At 53.1% G+C, this 22,214-nt stretch overlaps 1 protein-coding gene across 1 annotated transcript in view; it reads right to left on the reverse strand.

Annotated features, from left to right (window-relative positions):
* The window catches only part of VDR (vitamin D receptor), a 30,765-nt gene extending 17,433 nt beyond the window's left edge, over positions 1–13,332 (reverse strand). Inside the window, exons 1-2 of the mRNA XM_060026182.1 lie at positions 13,185–13,332; positions 2,718–2,848 (exon numbers count right to left, since the gene is read on the reverse strand). Of these exons, the coding sequence (XP_059882165.1) occupies positions 2,718–2,848; positions 13,185–13,330 (277 nt within the window). The 5' untranslated portion in view covers positions 13,331–13,332. The remainder of the gene's footprint in view (positions 1–2,717; positions 2,849–13,184) is intronic.
* Positions 13,333–22,214: the final 8,882 nt, after the last annotated feature.

A 22,214-nucleotide genomic window follows, 5' to 3' on the forward strand; every position in this document is an offset into this window, starting at 1 on the left:
CCCAAAGCTTGGCTAACCTGAGGCAGGAAATAGAGCTCTTCGGGGAGGACCTTCCCTTTGGGGCAGTGGGAAAAGAAGCCTCATGTTGGCCCAACATTTCTCTTACAAATGGAGCTCTGGGGCCCAGACCCCAAAACGCAGCTCTATCAGCCCATCCCTAACTCAGCACAGCTCCCTGCACTAGCCTGGCAAGAGTGGTGGGCACAGGGCTGCCCTGGGCATAGAGCAGGAGGGGGGCACGGGGCTCCGTCCGAGGGACTGAGGCTGAGATCAGGTTGGCTGAGGCACAAAGCTGACCGGGGGCTGGGGGTGGGCACCCACTTCTGGATCGCTGGCCCCCCACCACGTGGTGTTCCTGGGGTGGAAGCACCCTGAAACACTCAAGGCCTGCTCATCACGGTGGATGCAGTAATCTCCACGGGGACCAGGAGGGATCCAGGAGGGACAACGGGTTGGATTCTAGTCCCAACACGCCTTCTGACTCCAATCCTGGTGTTAATAGTTTTGCCTTTCTGGGTCTCAGATGATTTCTAAGTGTGCTTCCTGTTCTAAGCGGACGGAGCATCTCTTCTCCTGAGACAAAGGAGAGGCACTTCCGGGACATCAGTGAGGCTGGCCCTGACCAGAACTCCTGCGGCAGAGCCTTACTGAGTTCCAGGTGTAACTCTGGGCCATTCTTGGTTGGCTGGAGCCTTAGAACCATGGCCCCCTGCCCTGTGGAGGCTGTGTGCTCGGAGGGGGCAGGGGCAGGGGCGGCGCACACTGCTTCCTGTTTACGTCCAGCCTGGCACCTTGAACAGAGCAGGCTGCACTAAGCCAACCTGTGAGGAGCTCCACGAGGCACCCAGGCCTTGAGCCTCCATGACTCCAGGATAAACAGGAGTTGGGCGGGGCAGGGGACCCGGGCTAGGAGTGATCAGCGTGCCCAGGCCTGCATGCTCCCATGGGGGCGAGGAGGAATGATGGCCTGGAAGCTTCTTCCAGGGCTGCTGGCGTTGGCTGGGGAGCTGGTATCGGGAGTGAGGGGCCATGGCCCACCAGAAGGGAGCCTGTCAAAGCCCGAGGAGGCCTCACTGGGACCACCACTTGGCCTCTGTTTCCCAAAAACAGAGCATTTTTTCCCATCAAGGAAGAAATTTCCCATCCCCTCAGCCCTGTCCTGTGGCTTTTTCCTTGTTCCAGACACGTCTCCCCTGTACCTAACGTCTCCAATGCCCACCCCCCGCCCCCCAGAATTGGCCCCATGGCCAGGAGGGCCTCCAGGGGTGGCTGTATCTGAATGTCCCTCCTGAGACTCCTCAGGCCCATAGCTTAGCAGGGCACGGCCCCCATCCCAGGCCCTGGAAGGGATCAGGGTACAGTTCACAGACAGGGGTGAGCAAAAGGCACAGAGCAGGGGGTAGTGTGCCGAGGGCCCCCGTGACCAGGCCAGCCCAGTGCCCTTGCTTCCAGCCCAGGGGAGGGCCTGGCCAGCCCTTCCCAGGGTCTACTGAATTCAATGGTTACTCTGCTTACCAAGTAACTGGCACTAGAGCTCAAACGCAAAGTCCAGGGGTTATTTTTAGTTTAGCTTAGTTTTGTTTTGTTTTGGTCATGCCACACAGCATGTGGGATCTTAGTTCCCGACCAAGGATCCAACCCGCGCCCCCTGAGTTGGAAGCACGGAGTCTTAACCACTGGACCGCCAGAGAAGTCCCTAAGGGTTGTTTTTTTTTTTTTTTGCGGTACGCGGGCCTCTCACTGTTGTGGCCTCTCCCGTTGCGGAGCACAGGCTCTGAGGCTCTGGACGCGCAGGCTCAGCAGCCACGGCTCACAGGCCCAGCCGCTCCACGGCGTGTGGGATCTTCCCGGACCGGGGCACGAACCCGTGTCCCCTGCATCGGCAGGCGGACTCCCAACCACTGCGCCACCAGGGAAGCCCCCCAAGGGTTGCTTTTAACAGTGGGTCAGAACCTGTTAACCTGCCACATTGGTCCTCTTCTGCAATGCCAGTGCTGGGCAGGAAGTCCTAGAGGATCGATCCTCTTTTTCAATCTGGACCTAGAGGGTCCTCCTAGAGTCTAGGGCTTCCCCTTACAGGATCTTTCCACCTAGTCCTGGACACCAGCCCTCGGATCTGCTCACTGGGCCAGAGTGGCTGGAAGGCTAGGGTGGGGCAGAACCCCCATGACAGCCAGGCTCTGAATGTTTCTCCTCTCCATCACTCCTGCCCCTCCCCACTCACAGCAGCCCTCTCTCCCAAACTCCAAAGAACCCTGGGGTCCTTGAACCTCATCCTTTCCCCGAAGGTCCTGGAAAGAGGCTGCTGTAAGAATGGCGATGACGTCTTAGAGGAAGACAAACCTGGGGGGGCTCATGTAGGCAGTGCCCTGCCTGTCCCCCCTCACAGGCCTCGCACAGGACGGGCCCTTCCTGGGCCTGAGGACACACACACACACACACACACACACACACACACGCACACACACACACACACACACACACACACGGATCCTAAAAAGGCTGGCAGGACTCCTTGGGCCTTTGATCTTGGAGTTCCAGCCGCCCTGCCTGATGCTGCTGGTCCCACTCATGCCCGGACCCCCGACTCAGGCCCCAAATGCCGGCAGCTACAGAGGAAGGGCAAGAGGACATTGCTGGCCAAACCTGCATAAACGGCAGCCACCTTCCCCCTGACCGCGCCCTCGCCCCGCCCAGGCCCCGCCCCTGAAACTCACACTCCTTCATCATGCCGATGTCCACACAGCGCTTGAGCCGGCAGGCCTGGCAGTGGCGGCGGTTGTCCTTGGTGATGCGGCAGTCTCCGTTGAAGGGACAGGTGAACAGTGCCTTCCGCTTCATGCTCCGTCTGCGGAGAGAGCACAGACCCTCGGCTGGGTCACCTGCTTCCCAGCCCCTCGGCCCTGCCCTGTGGGAGAGTGGCCTGAGAGGGCTGTGATCAGGAGACCTGCCAATGCCCCCCCAACCCCCGACCCCGGGGCTCTATGTCTCCCAAGGAGGATGGTGGCCCAGCCCAGTCATTTCCTATTCTGCCCCCATCATTGGTTTTACTTACCTTTACAGTACTCTCCTCCTCCCTTTCTTTTTTTTTTTTCTCCCTTTCTTTTTATTACACAGGAAATACGAGTGAATGAGCTAGCAAAAAAAAAAAAAATTTAATACTGAAATCTGTAGAGTTGCCCTCACTACCTTTAGTGCATTCATGAGAGGCGATGAAGCTGGTCTCAGCTTTATCTCTTTAAGTCTTCTAGAGTCAGAGATCTGTGACTAGAGCATCCCCGGTTCAGGGACAGACATGTGCACAGGTGCACAGAGAAGTGAGAAAGGGCCCAAACCATAGCTTCAGACACCCAGACGAGCTGCCCAGCAGGAGAAGCAGCCGCACGAGCAGGTGGGTGCCTCGAGGTCTGGCCTCGGCTTTCGGAAAGGTAGAGGAAGTTAAAGAGTTCTGTAAGAACAGAAAACTACCGAAGAGCTCTTAGCTCTTAGTTGGCACCCCCCGCTCCACCCCACAGCCTATGTAAACTTATGTGTGTGTGTGTGTGCACACGTGTGCGTGCGCACAGGCATGCCTGCAAGCCCAAAGGCTCATTTTCCTAATTCCGGTGTTCTCCCCTGCTCCCAGCCACGGCACATGGGACGCTCATGAGGCTGCGTAAAGGACAGCTCCCCAGAGGCTTCTCAGCATCTGTATCCTAGAGGTTCCTCTTACTCTCCCCAGCCCCAGCAAGGGGAGGCCCCAGTTCTTCTGCCCCAGGACAGGGGCCAGGATTTAGCTGGGGGAAGATGGTGGCAGAATCACTTTCTCTGTGAGCAGCAGCCTCTTTCAAGGAGCTGTGGAGGTGCCCAAGCCTTAGAAGCCAAGGTCCGGGCCCAACCCTTTCCCTCTCCTGGAGATAAGCTACTGATATCGTCTTCTCCAGTTGTCATATACTAGTTATGTTTTTGGTGAAAAAATGACTTATTGTTCACATTCACTGGAACACATATGATTTAGGACAAACACGTTCATCAGTCGACATGGACATACGGGGACCAAACCAACTTGACCCATGGGAGAGGGGAGAAGAGACTAGAGGAACAGGAAGTCATAGGTAGTCAGACTCTAAGACCCTTAGGGCACCCCTCATTTTATGGATAGGACCCCTGAGGTGAAGAGGCTTACTTGAGGCGATTTAGCAAAGAGTTGAGGCTCCCAAGTTGGGACCTCAGGAATGTGAGGCTCAGCTTTTAGCTTCCTGGATTGGACATACCGTTTCATACCCAGAAACTCAAGGAGCTCGATGAAGCTGAGCTCACAGGCGAACGGCTTCAGGCAGCTGGCCCTTGAGCACAGCTCAAGGCAAAGGACACCCAGTGGTCTGGGAAGCAGGTGCTGTTGGCTTTGGACCTCGGCCCTGGTACCCTCCCATCACAACCCTCACACCCAAGGGGTCACCAGCAGACTGGGCAATACGGGGAAGTGGAGGAGTGCTAGCTATTCGGGTGGTTTGGCCCCCAGTGCAGCCCACTGAAGGCCGTGTCCTGCCCCTGCAGTGACTCCTCAGGGAGAGACTGTATCCCAGGCTCTTGCCTATGGAAACAGAAAGCCTTTTTTCCTTGTGCTTCCATACGTTTACCGCAGCTTCCCAGAGGAACGGAAGGACATAGAAGCACCTTGCTTAACCTGAAATGAGATGCTGTCACCACCACAGGGCACATCGATCTGTTCCCGGACATGAGATTGGCTCCCCTTTTACTCCCTTCTCTCCTTCCCACCTGTTATACCCCAAATGCTCGGGCCCCAGAATGCCCATAATTCTCTAACCCTACTCAAGGACCAGAAGTTTCTAATTAGAGCAAACTCTCATTTCCTTTTTTTTTTTTTTTAAACAACCACACCTTTAGCCTGGGGGCTGAACTGAGGGGCTGCTCTGTCCTCCTACCCACTGTCCTGTCTGGCTCAGAGGTCACCCTGTTCATTCTCTAGGGCCACGGGCACCAAGGAGAGCACACATCACGGCACCTCTAGACACATGAGCCAAAGCCTCTCACATCCCTGCGCTGGGGGCTGAGAGCTTCCCGAGGCCCCAGGAGGGAGGGGGCCCCAGCGTCCTTTCGAGGCCTGGCTGTCCTTCCTCAGGCTCTACGGGGCCTGCCCCTTGCCCCTCACCAGTGCGCACCTCCCCCAACTGCAAATTTGCTTGCAAAAAGATTTTGAAACTTCACTCTCTTTCTTCTATCTTTCTCATATTGTAAATCTGAAGCCTACCCCAGGCTTCCACACACAGGAGAGTGGAAGATAGCTGCTCAGCCCAACTGTGTCTGACAGCAGTGGATTCCAGAGAGGCTGGGGTGGGAACCCAGAGGATGCAGAGCCGGGTTAAGAGAAAATACTGGGGGAGGGGGCCCAGTGTCCTTGCTTTCAACCTTATATTAGGAGTATGAAGCCCAACAGGATTGAGATTGAAAGAGGAGGAGGACCGAGACCATGACAAGGAGGGAGAGATGGAGAGAAAGGAGGTGGTGGAAGGGGGAGAGAAGAAAGGAGGGAAGGAGGGAGGGAGGGAGAGACAGGGGGAGAGAAAGGGACAGAGACAGAGAGGGAAGGATGGAAGGAAGGAAAGGAGAAAGAGAGGGAGGGAGGGAGGAAGAAAGATGTTAGAAATTCTACTGGCCAGGCTCACAGCAGCGCTCAGACGGGTGGTAAGAACGCAGCCTGTGGTTGTCACCCGTTGCCACACCTTCTCCTGAAGCCCACCAGCCCTGTACTGTGTCTGCACATTATTTGAGCAAAGCGGAAAGCAGCCTATAAACACATGGAGCTCTGAAGTTACTATTACGAAAGCAAACAGTAACCAGCTCTTCCGTGGCTCCTCTACAGACAGAATCAGAGGCAAGTGCTGGCCAGTGGCTGGGAAGACGGAGGCTGCACATCACGGACAACGTCGTCATGCTCTGGGTTGTGGGGTCAGCCCTTGGGGCAGGGAAAGCTCTCTCACCAACTCCAGCAGTCAGACCCAGGCCCTTCCCGGAGCCTGGGCTCTGGGGCCAGCCTTTCTGGCTTGTCTGGCCCAGCATGGCTGTTTGGCAGGACACAGTTTCCCTGGTCTCTGAAGCCCAGTTCTTCCGCGTCCTCCCGCCTTCTAAGGGCACTTGCACGCATGTGGCTGTCAGCTAGCCTCTGCCCACGAGGACTCAGGGCAGCCAGACTGGCCAGGCCTGGCTCTGTGCTTTGTCCTGAAGATCCGTGCCCTGCCCTACCTTCCTCCTAACACTAATGGTCTGGGAGCTGGTTTGGTTTTGAGAAACAGGAGCCTTGGGTTTCCAAGGGAGCCCATTTCCTCAGCAGCGCTCTCAGCCTGGACCCTGTCATTTTCTGGATGGTTGGCAATTATACCCCAGCTCAGGAAGGGGGGGTGGATAGGGGTGGTGCAACCAGGCTAAATATAGACGCAGTTTCTAGAAAGCCAGGGTGAGAAAGGACATTGACGGATTCTTGCACCAGAGACCGACTCATCAAAACATGAGACAAGCAGCTCACAAAAGCATCGAGCGCCTGGGGCCAGGGTCTCGGGCCTGGGACAGGAGGGTCCTTTTTCAGTAGGTAACCCCTGACAGCAGAGACACACCTTGTAAAACCCAAAACTGGGGCCAAATACTAGCTCTGAGCTTTGTCTCCACTGCAGCTCTAGTGTCACAGAAATCCCAGAGCCCAGCGTGGATGTAGATGTCTTACAGAGCTCCTGATATGAAAGGCCTGCCTGTGTGGTCTGATAATGAGACCCACTGGGCACATTTGTGTGTGGTGACATCAAGGGGTTCTCAGCAGGTGGGTTAAAAAGAAAAACCAACTTTAAGGGAAGGTAGGTTAGCACTGGTAAAGAGCGCAGGCCTCTTTTGTGGAGGGCAATTTGGCAATACAGGCATACATTGAGACATCGCAGGTTTGGTTCCAGACCCCCGCAATAAAGCCAATATCGCAATAGAGCGTGTCATGCAAATTTTTGGTTTCCCAGTGCATATAAAAGTGATGTTTACACGATATTGTGATCTATTAAGTGTGTAGTAGCATTACATCTACAAAAACAATGAATACACTTTAATCAAAAAATACTTTATCATTAAAAACTGTTAATTATCATCTGACAATGCAGGGTTGCCACAAACCTTCAATTTGTAAAAAACACAGTATCTGCAAAGGTATGCCTGTATCTACCAATATATAAAGTGCACAGAGCCTTTCACACAGTAAAGCCACTTCCAGGAATTCATCCTGTGGGTAGGGACCTGAGAGTTGGGTTGAGAAGGAGACTTATTTTTCACTTATGTTCCCTTTTGAACTGTCTACATCTTTGTAAAAAAAACCATTCACAGGCATTACTTAACCAGACAAAAAACAAAAACAAAAAACCCCACCCTTTATAGCTATTTTAAAAATTTAAATGAAAAACAGACTTTGGTTAGATGGATCTGTTTGGGTTTAAACTCTAATGTACAACCTTGCGTAAGTTACTTAATCTCCCCATGGCCATGCCTCAGTTTCCACATCTGTAAAATGGAAACAACCCTACAGAGCGGGTTGCTGTAAGGATTAAATAAAGGAAGCAGGATCTGGTACAAAGTAAGCACTAAATAAAGGGAAAGGAGAGAAGCTGGCAGGGAGGGGCAGTGGGAGCTGAAGGGTGGCCGAAGAAAGCAGTGAGAATCCGAGACCCTGGAAGCAAAGAGCACATCTCACACCAACGCCTGGGGTGCCTGGTGTGGGGCTCTGCAGGCAGAGAAACTCGAAACGTACCGTTGCTTCATGTGTTGTTGCACCTGATGTCTAGACCCACAGTCTTTGTGTGAGTTACAGCGAGCAATGTCCAGTTTCTCAGAGCACCAACCAGGTCTCACAGAGTCCTTGACTGACATGAAGGTCTCTAGAGCCCCCGGACCAGCCCTTCCTTTCTCATACCTGATATTTAACTCCCGTTTGGGGACCTTTAATCAGAGACCCTTGCTGACACACAAAGTCACACGTGTTCCAGGTTCCACGATAGCAGAGAGGAAAGGACTGTCTGTTCTCAGAAACTCAGACACTACAAAGGGACAGTGATAATAGGTACCACTTACTGAGAGCCTTCTCTGCCAGTACTTTACATATTCTCTCCCATGCTCTCAACAACCTATTAGGATAGGTATTATCCCTATTTTACAGGTGGTACAAAAAGGCAATGGAAAGCTAAACAATTTGCTTAATGTCACACAGCTAAAAAGTGTAAAAGCTGAGATTAGAATCAAGATCTGTTTGATTCCAAAGCCTCTGATATTCTTACATGATATGGTCCTTATCACGAATCCACCATATCTCAGTCCAAGCCAGAGCAGCCGTCAAAAGTACGCCCTCCAAAGTCCACGAGCAGGAAGCAGGGACTGCTTGAAGGACTTCTGTAGGACACAGAAGCCACTGGGATAGAGGCAGGATCTGAGGTGGGCGGGTTGGAAGTAGGGGATAGCATATGGCCATCCTCTCCACTGGCACCTCTACTGCCATCGCACGGAGAGGATTCCCAGTGTGTGTCGAGAGGGAATTCACACCAGTGAGCCCTGAGGAGAGTGCTGGCTTCCTAAGGAAATAAAACACTGACCAGAAAGAGATGTGCCCTCTCCCTCATGTCCACGTAGCTGCCTTTCTTTTGTTTTTTTTTTGCGGTACGTGGGCCTCTCACTGCTGTGGCCTCTCCCGTTGCGGAGCACAGGCTCCAGACGCGCAGGTTCAGCGGCCATGGCTCACGGGCCCAGCCGCTCCGCGGCATGTGGGATCTTCCCGGACCGGGGCACGAACCCGTGTCCCCTGCATCGGCAGGCGGACTCCCAACCACTGCGCCACCAGGGAAGCCCAGCTGCCTTTCTTGACACCTCCAGTGGCGTTCCCTCTCCAGCTACTCTGGCCTCCTCCCCCGAAGCTTCCAAACATCACTCATAGCTGATCCACAGCTGACCCCCTCATTCTCTTCCGTTCACATCTTTGAGCAGCTATGGAGAGAGGCCAGATGCCAGCTGGCCTGGACAAAGTTCTCTCCAGCAACACCAACCTCTTGGTGACTCATTCACTGTGCCCACAGAATGCCCCAAACGACCACCCCTCCCCTCTCTATTTACTCTACTGCCTTTTAGCACTTTGAGTCGCTGGACACCTGCCCCGTTGCTCTGCTCCCTTCACAGCACAGCTCCTGCAAATATTGTCAGGATGAACTTCCTGAAAGCCAGAACACTCCTCACGTTCCTGGATCCTCACCAGCCTGTGCTCCCCAAGGCCCGTCATCAACAAGGTCCCTGAGAACCTTGGGGCTCACAAACAAGAAGACATTTCTCCACACTGTCTTTGTTGGCTTGGTACTTGCTGCACATGTCAGCTTCACGGTGTCCTGAGGAGGAGGGAGACGACATACAGAGGCGAGCAGTGATCTGTTTCTCAACCTTGCCTTCCAAGTCCACCTCTTAAACGTCGCCAGTATTCTTCATTCTCTTCATCAAAAGGGTCTTTCTGATTTTTCTTCTCTGTCCTTTACACCTTTCCCTTATATCAAGATCTGGACAAAGCCATTCATGATCAGAGATTCATCCACATCCATAGATCATCACTATATATATATGTGTGTGTGAGGAACTGGCCAGCAATAGTCTCTAATGTCTGACCATGGATCAACAGAACTGACCAACCCCCATAATCACACTTCGGTTTGATTATGAGTCTTGGACCTGCTGGGATGACCAGAGCTCTACCTTCTAGAGCGGTTTAGCTTGACTTAGAAGTCAACCAAACACGAAATGGTCAAATGGGCTTATACCCCAGGGCTTAGAAAATAGCCAGTGACCCAACACCAGAGTAATGCTCTTGCCTTGAGAACTGCTACCGTAGGGTTGAGTGAGCTCCTTGAGAGCAAGGACTTGTGTTATCTTTGTGTTCTCAAGGATGTGGTACCCGACACAGAGAAGTACCTCCCACTGACAGAAGCCTTCCTTCCCAGGATCAGGATTTCACAAACAGATACAAGTGACAATGGAATTCTCAAACAACTATTTGAAATAGACTAAAGTGGAAGAATATCAAACAGAATTTGTATGAAGCAAAGGAGGAGAAGTAGGGGAAGGGAGGGGAAAGAAGAGAAGACATTACATATAGACAGTCTATTCTTGTTATTTGAGGTAGTTATGTTCTATCAAGCAAATATTGAACCATCAGCAAATATTGAACCATCGCTCCTAAGAGAACACGGGTTAGGTTCCTGAGAGCTTCTGGTCACAACGTTTTCATCAATCCCTCAGTACATAACTTTGTTTCATGTGTGTTATCTGTTTAAAGGCACCTCATTTAATACATATTGTTGATTCATTAATGTTGAACTCACAGCCAACAGCACTATAGCCCACGTCTGAACAAAGCTTGTCTAACACGTCTTTTCTCTGCGAGGCAACTTGTAGCTTTCCTGTGCTTAGGAACACTGGACAGAATTTCAGCACCAGGCTTGGGTGCCATCTTGAACGGTGAAATCACCACCAGGTACAAAAATGCAAAAAGGGTGGCACTAAATAGACCAAGAAAAAGACACTTGTTTACAGCGTGAGAGCCAAGGCAGAGGCAGGATGTCTTGCGTGGCCTCAGCTGGGAACATGCGCATCGGGAGACTCGAAGTTTTCTCCACTCTGCACGTGTCCACAAATGAGCACAGAAGGGCTGCAAGTATTGATTTGGGGACTACAAGTAAATTTTAGCAGGTAGTCAAATTTGCAGATACGGACTCCACAGACAGTGAAGATCAACGGTGCGTGCATGCGTGTGTGCGTGTATTTATAAAACAAAATTCAAGCCAAACAACAGAGATGTTGGCTTTTCAGAAAGTGCAGCCTGGCTCAGTCATCAAGGCAGAGATAGTGAAGATATAAGGTAGACCGAGGACAGGGTAACAAGATAAAAGCAGCCTGCTGCCGGTAATGCCAGGCCTTGCAGGCGGGGGGTGTGGCCAGCAGCCAGCAGCAGAACTCTGAGGCATCTCAGAGAGAGGGGCTAAGGCTGGGTTACGGTAGCATAATGTGCCCACGTGCAGCGAGCCACACTGCTGGTCCGTGGTGCCCTGGAGGTGCAAACCTGCCGTCCCTGTCCTTTTGGCATCACCTGGCTCTGGACATGAGGGAGACTGTCCTCCCTCCACTCGGATGCCTAATGGGTCTGTCCCAAGGATTCACCACCTAGTGGTGTGTCTGAGGGCAGCAAGCCCAGGTGCGCAGGGGTCAGAGCTACTCTAGTGAGGAACTCCCACATGTCATAATCCAATAAGCAGCCACCTAAGAGTCCCATCTCTCAGAGCAGAGCCCCAGTGGGTGGTGACCTGGAAAGAGAGGGGATTTGGGGTGGGGTCCATGAATCAACCAAACAGCCCTGAGAGCTGCTGGAGACGTTTGGGTTACAGATTGACGAGATATGACCTTTGTCTGGGTCTCCATGTCCCTAGCTCCTAGTCCAGTGCTCGGATCACAGTTGCTCATTAAAATCTGGGAGGCAGTGTGTGAAAGAGAAAACAAAAGGAGGGTGGATGGCTGGAGAGACTTCTGTTTATTAGGACAAGGTTCCACAAAGGACATCAGTATTGACCCATCAGGCTCAAATATGTATATATTTCTACTGTGCTTTGTTTCTCAAAACACCTTTGTATATGTTATTTCATTAATCTTCCGTTTATTCTATATACTAGAGGGGTCGGGGTAACTGAAACATAGAGAAGTCGAGAGATTTGAGCAAAGACAGACAATTAATTAACGGCACGGTAGCACTACAGCCCACACATTTCTGCCTGGTTTTAAGATGCGAAACAGGCCCTGAAGCGAGCACCCAGACCCCTTCTCCATTTTCACTCTGAAGGCAGCTCCCCCATCCCCAGGCCCTGGCAGCAAAGGGTCCAGGTGGCACCTGGGACACAAGGCCTGGGCTCGGAAAGGCCCACCCTGCAGAAAGCACGGGCTTCAGACCAGAGGAACAAGAGTCGTGGCAACAGGACCTGGAACCAGCGACGCTGCCGGTCTGGTTCCCGAGCTGAGTAGGCAACCAGTGCCAGGCCACACAGGCAGTTAGCACCCGCAGAAGCCCTGCCCGTGGCCCAGCGGTTGCTCAAGGCAGTGAAACTCCAGGCCTGCCAGCTCCCGAGACAGAGGGCAGGTGAGTCGGGAGCCTGTATATATAGAGCCCGGGGGTCCCCGAGCTGGAGGAGAGCACCGCAGACATCCTGAGGCCTCTGATTCACTCTGCCCTCAATGCCCGTTCAGGGAAATGGGAGTCCTTGTTCTAGACTTGATTGACTTTCCTCTCTTTGATGGCTAAAGCCTTGCCCTTAGTTTTACTCACCTCCAACAAGACTATTATACAGAAGCTCTTTGTTGGTCACCTTCTTGCAGGCTTCTCTCTCCCTCTCTCTCTTTCTCTCTCTTCAAAATATGCCAAATGCCAATTTCTCATGGTTCACAATCCCATCCTGTAATTCGTCACTTCCCTATCCTCCCTCCCTGGTTCCGGATGGGAACAGCCTTTGTCTAGCCTTTCTGGTACTTTCCCACACTGTTTACACTGGTAATGCTGGGCTCACATGAGGAGAGAGAAGGCTGCTGATAGAGAAACTGGCCCTGACCAAACAGGAATGCCTGTGCTTCCTGAGGTTGGCTTTCCAACCTGGGACAAGCAAGCCGTGGACGCAGATCTGGGCACAGATCAACTATGGAGGTCAAATCAGGGATGCAGTTTCCCTTGTTCCAGGGAATGGTTTGATTTTTATGGGGGGTGGGGAGAGGCAATCTCTGAGGCCAAGTTCTTGGGCCTCCCCAAGGCCATGCCGGCCTCTTGGATTAGGAAGCTGTGATCATCAACTGATAGGAGGTTTGCTCCGGGAGGACAGACATGTGAGTCGGTGCAGGGGGCTGTGGGGTAAAGGGGTAATGGAAGGATGGGGACCTACATGCCACCTCAGGAAAGCAGTTTCAGAGAGAGTCAGAGGACGAGCTGGAGCTGAGGGCAGAGGAGGAAGAAGACAGCCTCGAGACACTATCGCCCCCGGGGGCTGTGAGAGCTGGCGTGTTCCCGGGCCTGGTAGGGAAGGAGACGCGGAAAACGCAGGGTCTCTTCCTGGGAAACCCCGTTGCTCTCCTCCCCGTCGCCCTTGGGGAGGACTTACCTGAAGAAGCCTTTGCAGCCTTCGCAGGTCATAGCGTTGAAATGGAAGCCAGTGGCTCGGTCTCCGCACACACCGCAGATCCGGGGCACGTGCCGGTCGAAGTCGCCGGGGTCAGGTAAGGAAGCACCGGCTGCCATCGCTTCCATCCCTGCAAGGACAGCAGGCAGGGGTGAGACAGTGCCAGGGCCGTCTGGCGGCCCTTCCGCCAGGAGCTCAGCAAAGCTGGGCAGCTCCCTGGGGCCCAGGCCAGAGCAGGATTCTTTGGTGCCCTCCCTTCATGGCTCTCGGTCCCCAGCTCACCCTCCTGACACTGCGCTGGCCTCGAGCAGAAGGTGGGCTCCTAACCCAGTTCGTAGCAAACCTGTGGAGGGGCGCTGCAGTGATGCTCGCGGCGTGGCCTGGAACCGAGGCGCCAGGGAGCAGAGTCTGCAGCCTGCAGGCTGGGCTACTTTGGGTGAGATGCTCAGCCTCTTTGCACCCCACTGTCCTCATCTGAAGAATGTGTTTTTCTTCACTGGGTGTGAGGAAGGATTATGCGAATGAACAGACGCACACCACTGGTCTCAGCTCCACCTCAGCAGCGGACCTGCCGCAGGTCAGAGGCCTCTCTTGCCTAGTGTCCCCTCCAGGAGGGACGAGGGCCGTCCAACAGCCTCCAACGCAGAGGGAAACCCTCAGCCCCTCTTTCCTTCAGGGCAAGGGGAAGAAGATAGACTACATGCCCAAATCAGACCCTATCGTGTCAGGTCCTCGCCGCCCTGCAGCTCAGGATGGACAGGACTTGTGCTCCTGCGGTCCTGGTACCAAATTCATCAGTCTTTTTCTCTCTCTTTTTTTTCAATATCAATTCAACACATTGTTCTGAACGTCCTTCTGAGTCATATACAGTGAACTAATCTTGTTTTCAGAGATGGCTTGTATAAATAGGCATTATCTAGAGATGGATTTCACACTTGAAGAAAGGGGGGAAAGAGATAGAGGGAACAAAGTATATAGCTTTGGGAGATCCTTCTCAGGAAGCTGCTGACAGGTCTTCCCTTGGGCAAGTTGGGGCCTTGGCCTCTGACCCCCACTGCTGTCAGCTCAGAGCTGTTTCAGGGGTCCCTCCTGCCTCCCTGAAATGGTTTCAGACCCTGCTGCCTCCCGGTTTTATCTGAGTCCTCACATGGGTTGTTACAGGTTTAAGTGCCTTGGCTTCAGGGCAGGAGGGTCCCTCAGGACAGAAGAAAAACAAGAGAGAAAGCCAGTGGTGAGGGGACGAGCACCCTAACCCCTCCTACCCTGGCGCCATGTCCTCCCACTAAGTGGGAGAGGCAGCTTCCAGGGGCCCTTGGGAAGCTCCAAGCTTCTTTCCAATGACTAGGCTCTCAACCTGAGCTGAGGTTTGACACATCCATGCCCGGTAAGGTCTTATTTCAGTCCATCTTCATCTCACCCCAATGAGGCAAGTACTATTATTATCACTCGATTTCCAAATGAGGCCCAGAGAAGCCCAAACATTGAGGTTTTCTAGCAACTATAATTACAAAGTGCACAAAACAAATACTTAATTTTACAAAAAGAAAAATCTCCCCAAGAGCTTCAAGCCAAACAAAGGAAGCTGGACAGATAAGGACAGGTATTGTCAGTCCTGCAGGGGCAGAGGGGCCCTGAGCACAGACAGATGTATTGGATTCCCTAACTTTCTCTTTCAGCTCTTCTTTTCCTGGGAACTTTAAAGCAATAATAGTGACCCTGTTGCCCATCCCTATCACAGCTAGGTTGACACTTGTTAAACGATAATGTTTATATATATACACATGCAGAGACAGAGAGAGAAACCCTTTAAAAAAAAAAAGAACAAAGGAATGATTAACAGAAACTTTTGAGGGAGTAAGATTGGGGAGGGCATGCAGAGGCATTATGCAGTAACCATATTCCATTTCTCTGACTGGTCAGTATACAGTGTCTTATTATTCTTATTACTATTATTAAAACTCTATTTTCTGTTTTATATGCTACATAAAACATTGCATAACTGTAAAACAACTAAAAATAAAAGAGAGTGCCTTTGGGTTTGTCAACACTGTCCCTAGAGCCCATATTAAGTCCAGGCTGATTCCAGGCTCCTGGAGTGTCACCCACAACCCAGACGTGGGCAGGGATCCCAGAGGCCCAATACCATTGGGGTAAGAAGAGAAACTGTCTAGGATGCTTGTGGCTTGACCCCAGGTCAGCTGAGATGATGCAATTCCCAGTCATCATGATGTTGCTACAGAGTCCGTGTCATCCAGCGACCAAACATCCGGTGGATTTGGTGGAAAAAGAGAAGTTAAATGTGAGAGTGGAAGGGAATCAGTCAGATCCGTCCAACAAGTATTCAGCATCATCTGGGCTCACTGGAGATGTGATGATGCAAGAGAATTGAAACAACACAGCACCACAGCCGGGCAACTGCGCCTTCCTGCAACACAGTGATGGCAGGAAGGCTCCTGGCCCGGGGGTGGGACCCCAGGCACTGGGTTAGGCCTGACAGAAGGCTGGACCCGGCAGCCGGAGGCCCAGAGTGAACAGGACAATTTCAGGTGAGTTGAGAGAAAACTCAGCCCTGCTTGGGGTTATGCGCTGCTACCAAGAAGCCAGGGCCCAGGACCAAGAGTCCAGAGGTGGAGAAGAGTCCCAGGCACATATGGCCTGAGAGCTGGCAGTGCCAGGAGTGACAGGCAGAGACCGTGGAGGGCAGGAAAGAGAAAGGAGTTGGGAGCTGGATAGGAAACCTCACCATGCTGGATGGCCCCCTGGGGTCCTGGCCTGGGCATCTGCAAGCCCCTCCCACTGAGGCCTCACCCCGATCAGCCTGGCTCCAGGTCTCTGGCCGCGGGATGCTGAGGACTCTGCTGACACAGGACTGGACCGACCCACGTTTGCCAAGGGCAAGGGAGTATCTCCTCTTCCCCCTGCCCGCCGCCTGCCCACGCCCGCCTCCCCTCGCCCCCGGATAACAGAAAGCCAGGAGGCTGTGGCTGAGGAGGAAACACCCACCTGAAGGAGCAGAGGAGGGAAGGGAAGTCGAGCGCAGAGGTGCCCTTCTGTGAGGGCTCACAGACGCTTCCAACCAAAAGGACCCTGAAATGAAAAGGGGAAGCACTTTACAGCTCAGCGCTGGCCTCACCGCTAGAGAGCTCATCAAGCAGGATGAGAGGCTCTTTCCAGGGGCTTTAGTCCCCAGATCAGGGACTGAAAACTTGACGGAAGTGATCTGTTGGGGGCAGACATGCGGTGTCATCCCTGGCAGGACTGAAGGGGCGGGAGCACAGCGGCAGCCAGGAACAGCCCTCCCTTGAGGCCGGGGGCAGCAAGAGCAGTGGGAAGGAGTGGGAGTGGCATCCAGCACATGGGCAAATGGAAAGGATAGCAGAGAGTGCTGGGAGGGAGGGAGGACTTCTTCCAAGGGAGCGCGACTGCTCCCACGGCCCCACGCTAGGGTTTTAGGGATGCTTGGAGAAGCAGAGCCAGAGGGGTGCCTGGCAGGCTGCTGAGGGCGGGAAGGAGACCGGTTCCCCGGGCGATGGCAGAGGCCCCTCGGGAGCTGGGAATGGTGCAGGTTAGCCCTGGCCTCTTGGGATAGCTTCAAAGACAGGTGTCTGGGATCTGCAGTCTGTGGAGACTGGGTGTAGGCGGGGCAGGTGCTGCAGGGGTTAAATACAGCAACGCACTGCTTTCAAACAGGATGTTTTCTGCCACTTTTAGCTCTTCTCCAGACATGCTCAACACGTCCGGCCTCGGCGAGGGCTGACGGTGGGCTGACTCTAGTGTCCAGACTCTGGGTCTTAGTGGCGTGATGGGTCACCAAGGTGGGGCTGGTGGAATTTCACCCTTCCCACTTCCACCCACACTCAGTGCTGCTTGCCCACCCAGACAGACAAACACACACACACTTCCTCCCTTCGCTGACGCCAATAGGAAGTGGCTGGGGAGATAATAGATATGCAGGTGCCTGACCCGGAACCCTGGCAAAGGCCTTTCAGGCAAACTCCATGTGGGGAATGTTCAGACCCCCAGCTTTTGTTTCACTGCCTCCTAGTGGCCCGACTAGGCAGAGAAGGGGAGAGCCCAAGGGGTATCCAAGACCTGGGCGCAGTCCTAAGACTGCCAGCCCACTGACCCATCTACCAGCCCCTCAGGCACTGCCCACCCCCAAGGAACAACCGAGCAAAGTGTCAGTGGACCCTGCTGAGATAACGTGAACATGGCTGGCCCACTCCCAAGCACCGTGGGTGGAGGAAGGGTACCTGCAGGGTACAGACGTGTGGCCACTTCCTCCGAGCCAGGCTCTCCTCTGCTCCCTCTGCTTGTACTGCCCAAGGCCCCCCAGCCAACCGGGCTCTTCTAGATTCTATCCCATGGCCTTAGCAATTTCCCAGACTCCCTGCTGCTCCTCAGGAAGGCTGAGGTAAGGACCAAATGGGTACAGAAAGGACCACTGCTTTCCTGCTCTCAGCCCCTAAGATATTTAGAAGTCAGACCTGAGATCCAGGTAGCCTACCAGCCCTGAGCTTAAAGAGAGGGCGTTTGAGTACCTACTATGTGCCATCCGAGATCTCATGTAACCTCTGAACAGTCCTGTGAGATGAGGGGCAGTCTCATTCTACAGATGGCAAAACCAAACTCCAGGTAGGGCACTTTGAGAGACTTGCCCAGGGTCCCACGGCCAGGCCAGTGGTGATGCCAGGGACCCAACGAGGACAGGCTGGCTGCCCACAACGGCCAAGGGCTGCCCTTGCCTCCTGCCAACTCAACCCATCCCAGCGGTAATCACCAGCACAGGCGCTAATACTCACGCCGGGCACTGCTTCAAGTTCCTCCTGTACCCTCACTCATTTAATCCTCATGACAACCTCGCGGGCGGGTACTGTTATTACCCCTATTTTAGGCATGGGGAAACTGAGGCACAGAGACGATTGCCTTTGGAGCCCAGATCTGAACCGAGGCAGCTGAGCCCCGAGTCTCTGCTCTACGTTTCCTAAGGGAGATAACTCAGTCATTTCCTCACCCTGTGCCCTGGACACCCTTCACTTCCACTAAGTCAGGGAGGAGCAGACATGGCAATCCCCAGGTCATGACGGAAGAACGTCGTGGCACTTTTCCTTCCAAGGCTCCCAAATCAGCCAGGATATCTCTTCTGCCAGCCAACCCCTCTTACCTGGGAAAACCCCATTCAAAAGATGGGCCTCTCCTCCCCATGCAACTTTGCACTACTGGGTGGTCCTTTTAGGAAAGATTGTCCTAGATTTAGCCTGTAGGTCCAAGTGCATGGAAAGTGGGGCAAAGACACAGGGCGAAAAAAAACAAGTGGAAAAACCCCCAGCTTAACACCACCCACTTTGCCACGTCATACACCCCCCACCCCCAATTCATGTTCTGAGTATAAGAGCATCCCACTGCCTTTGCTGGGGCTGTCCCCAGAGCCAACCCCTCCTGCCCTGCTTTAGAAATACCCAAACCCCTAATATTGAGCCTCGGAGAAGCAGAGGGGTAGCAGCTCAGCTCTGCAGAAAGCCCCTGGCTTCCATTCCTCCGGGGTCAGCATCCTACATCAAAACCCCTGCCTGTCGCAGTGGTTAAGAATCTGCCTGCCAGTGCAGGGGACACGGGTTCGTGGCCCGGTCCAGGAAGGTCCCACATGCTGCGGAGCAGCTAGGCCCGTGAGCCACAACTACTGAGCCTGAGTGTCTGGAGACTGTGCTCCGTAACGGGAGAGGCCGCGACAATGAGAGGCCCGCGCACTGCGATGAAGAGTGGCCCCCGCTCGCCGCAGCTGGAGGAAGTCCACACACAGAAATGAAGACCCAACACAGCCAAAAAAAAAAACCCTGCCTGAGCCTGACCCCAGGCCTGACCTTGCTTTAGCAAGAAATGAGGAGATAATGTGTTTCCTTCCAGTCATCGAAGCCACAACTGCCTCTCCCACACATCTGCCCGTCAGCTCACACAACAGACACCCCAACTTCCAGTGACTTCTGCTGCATGGGCATCCCCAGGCAGAGTCTCACCTAGGACAGTCTTGTAGGGTGGGGACTGCAGGGTGTCCTGGGAAAGCCCCGGCAAGACAAGGATCGAAGTGTGCTACAGGGCTCAGTTTAACTCTGCTGCATTCACTAGACCCTCTTCGGAGTCCTGAGGGCAGTACAGCTGTGACTCTAGGAGGACCAAGCGGCAGACAGAGGTCTGACTTCTACGGTCTTTTCTAGCTCTGAAAGTATGCAACTCCAAGGCTGAATTCCCATCATGATGAGGCCTTAAGACCATTCAGGAAGTGAAATTCCTTCACTGAGCGCTCTCCCCAGCCCTCCCAGTAACAGGTGAGGCCCACTCACCCTCAGATGCTAAGGGGCAGGAAGGGTGGGAGTGATGTGGCCCCTTTGGGTCTTGTGGGGACTGAGAGCCCAGGAGAGGGGCCTCCCTCAGCACGGTTGGGACTGGACTGATCAAAACGGGCTTTCTAATTGTTGACATTAGCTCAAAGTTCCCTCTCCTTCTAGAAAGAAATGCAAAGCTAAGTGATTTCCCAGCAGAGGGGGAGAAAATTCCTCTTCTTCCTAAAATTGGCCCACATGGAATCAACCACACGCTGGGCTCTCTCTGGAGCGGATGGGCCTGTGAGCATGCCAGCCACAAGTGCACACGTGCTTATGCGTGCACGCCCTTTTCTTGTTGTTTTCATTTCATCATCCTTGCAACTCTGCCCATAGAGTGCTGAACGCTGTATGACCGACCCAACTTCTTACTTGCTGTCTCTTTATCCTAGCATAACTTAGGCACAGCAGTATCATGGCCAGTTGAGATGATGCCTTTTCTTGCTTCTTCACCATCCCCAACATAAGCCCACATTCTTTCTCCAGGAAAGTCTCAGCATTACTTCCCAGAAGAAGCTGAGGGGGGATAGAGTGGAAATGAGGGCAAGGAAAGAGGAAAGTGTACTGTAGAGTTAGATCTTGGCCCAATTCTTTCTTTCCCCACTGTCTCCCCAGTTCCTACACACACACACACACACACACACACACACACACACACACACACACAGAGACACACACACACACTTTAAACATGGCTGAGAACATTCGGAAATTATTTTCTGAAGACTACAATTTCCAAAGTAAAACCCAGTGGATACCAGTCATCTCAGAATATCTCAAGATTGGAAGGAAACTCAACACCACCTACTCCAACCATCTTAAATCACTTCTATAATATTCTAGCCAGTTTTCTAGCCTGGACTTAAATATCTTTTCTGTTGGAGAACTATCCCCCATGGTAATCCACACTCTTTGGATGGCTCTATGCTTAGAAAGTTCTTCATTATGCACAGATGAAATAGCCCCTACAGTTTTCAACCACTGGTCCTAGACCAGCTCTCCGCAGCCATCTAAGATGAATCTACTAGGCCATTCCCACAGTGTCTCTGGAGGAGGGGTTGGTAGGGCCACCATGTGATACTACCACACACATTAGAAAAAGAAGCACACTCCTCATCTGCTGGGAAATTGTCATGAAAAGATAGAAAAAATCTACAAAGTTTATGATGCGAGTGAGGTTTCGGGGAGAAGCACAGGAAGCTAGCCTGGCTACATTTAACTTTGATTTAGACCTCATAAACGTCCCAGGTACGATCATGATTCCCACAAGGGCAGTGAATAAGGTGGTGAGTGCGGACAGCATCTGCCTCCTTGGCTTCACCTGGAGAGAAGTTTCCAGCCCAAGGAAAGGGCCCTGTGGAAGAGTGTGAGTAACTTCTGCCAAGGCAGCCTGCCGCCTCTGTCTTAGGCTCAGTTGTTTCCAGGGGAGGCTGGCCCCCAGCACTGCAGCTCTAAGAACACGCCTCAGGTGGACCAAACTGTTTAACGAGTGACTGAAGGATGGGAAATTAAGTGGCTGGTGATCCAGCAGTTTCAGGAATAACTTTACCCCTGAAGGTGCTCTTAATTAACTTCTTGGGGAATACCCCTCGCCTTTGAGGACCTGGTAAACGTCACGGACTGACATCCCATACGGTGTCACGGGTTAGCAGGTCACTCCAGAGAAGCCATGCTGCAGACTCCCACTCTACTGGCCATTCATCAAGGCTCTTTCTTAGCAGATGGTCCTGTCACTCTTGGGAGCACTGGTAGCTTCCTGGAGCTGAGCAAAACCCAGAGGCAGGAACCCACGAAGCTCTAGGCAGTGGGACAGGAGATACTTAGCTTACTTAGATATATTTCCACTTCTTATCAACAACAATTATTCCTGCAAGCTGCCTTTTTCCAGTGGAAACTCAGCCCTCAGCTTTGTCAACAAGATTTCTGGGTTGATTACTGTTCTTCAGGTAACAGGCAGGCCATGCCCTGTCCCCGCCGGAAAGCGTGGGCAGTGACAGTGGCCGGTGAAGCATAGGGAACCGGCCCATTTGTAGCTGCAGCCCAATCTCTCTGGTTTTACAGCAGAAGAAACTGAGGCCACCAGAGGGGAAGCGAGTTGTCAAAGGCCACACAAGGAGGGAGGATGCTTCTCCAACCCCACCGTGGCCAGGTCCCAAGACCTCTCATCACCAGCCCGAGCAGCTTCCCAGGGGAACAGAGTGAGGTGGGAGAGAAACAGGCCACGGAAGGGGGCACGAATTTCATTCTTCAGAGGAGGGGAGTTGTGGAGAGGCCACGAGGAGGCCCTGAGGCAGACTGCAGTGAGGCCACCCAGCACTGACTCCATCCTTACAAGCAATACAGAAAAACAAAGTGGTGGGTGAGGGGTACCCACTCTCTCCTGCCTGACCAACTCTGCTCCCACATCCGGCTTCTCTGGCCTGAAAAAATGGATGAGGACTCAAGACAGTCCGGGACTATTTTAGAGGGAGGCAGGATACACCTGGCCTGGGTGTATCTCGCTCCTCTGGGTGGCCTTCCTGGGATACTAGGGTGGGAGTACTTCCCTGGGGCATCTGCCACAGGTGGAAGTTGATGGGACAAGGAGGCTCTTTGTTCAGTGACTTGGAGACCAAGGAGTAGAGACTGAGGCAGC

The sequence above is a fragment of the Delphinus delphis genome, chromosome 11 (assembly GCF_949987515.2).
Source record: "Delphinus delphis chromosome 11, mDelDel1.2, whole genome shotgun sequence".
Classification (NCBI taxonomy): Eukaryota; Metazoa; Chordata; class Mammalia; order Artiodactyla; family Delphinidae; genus Delphinus; species Delphinus delphis.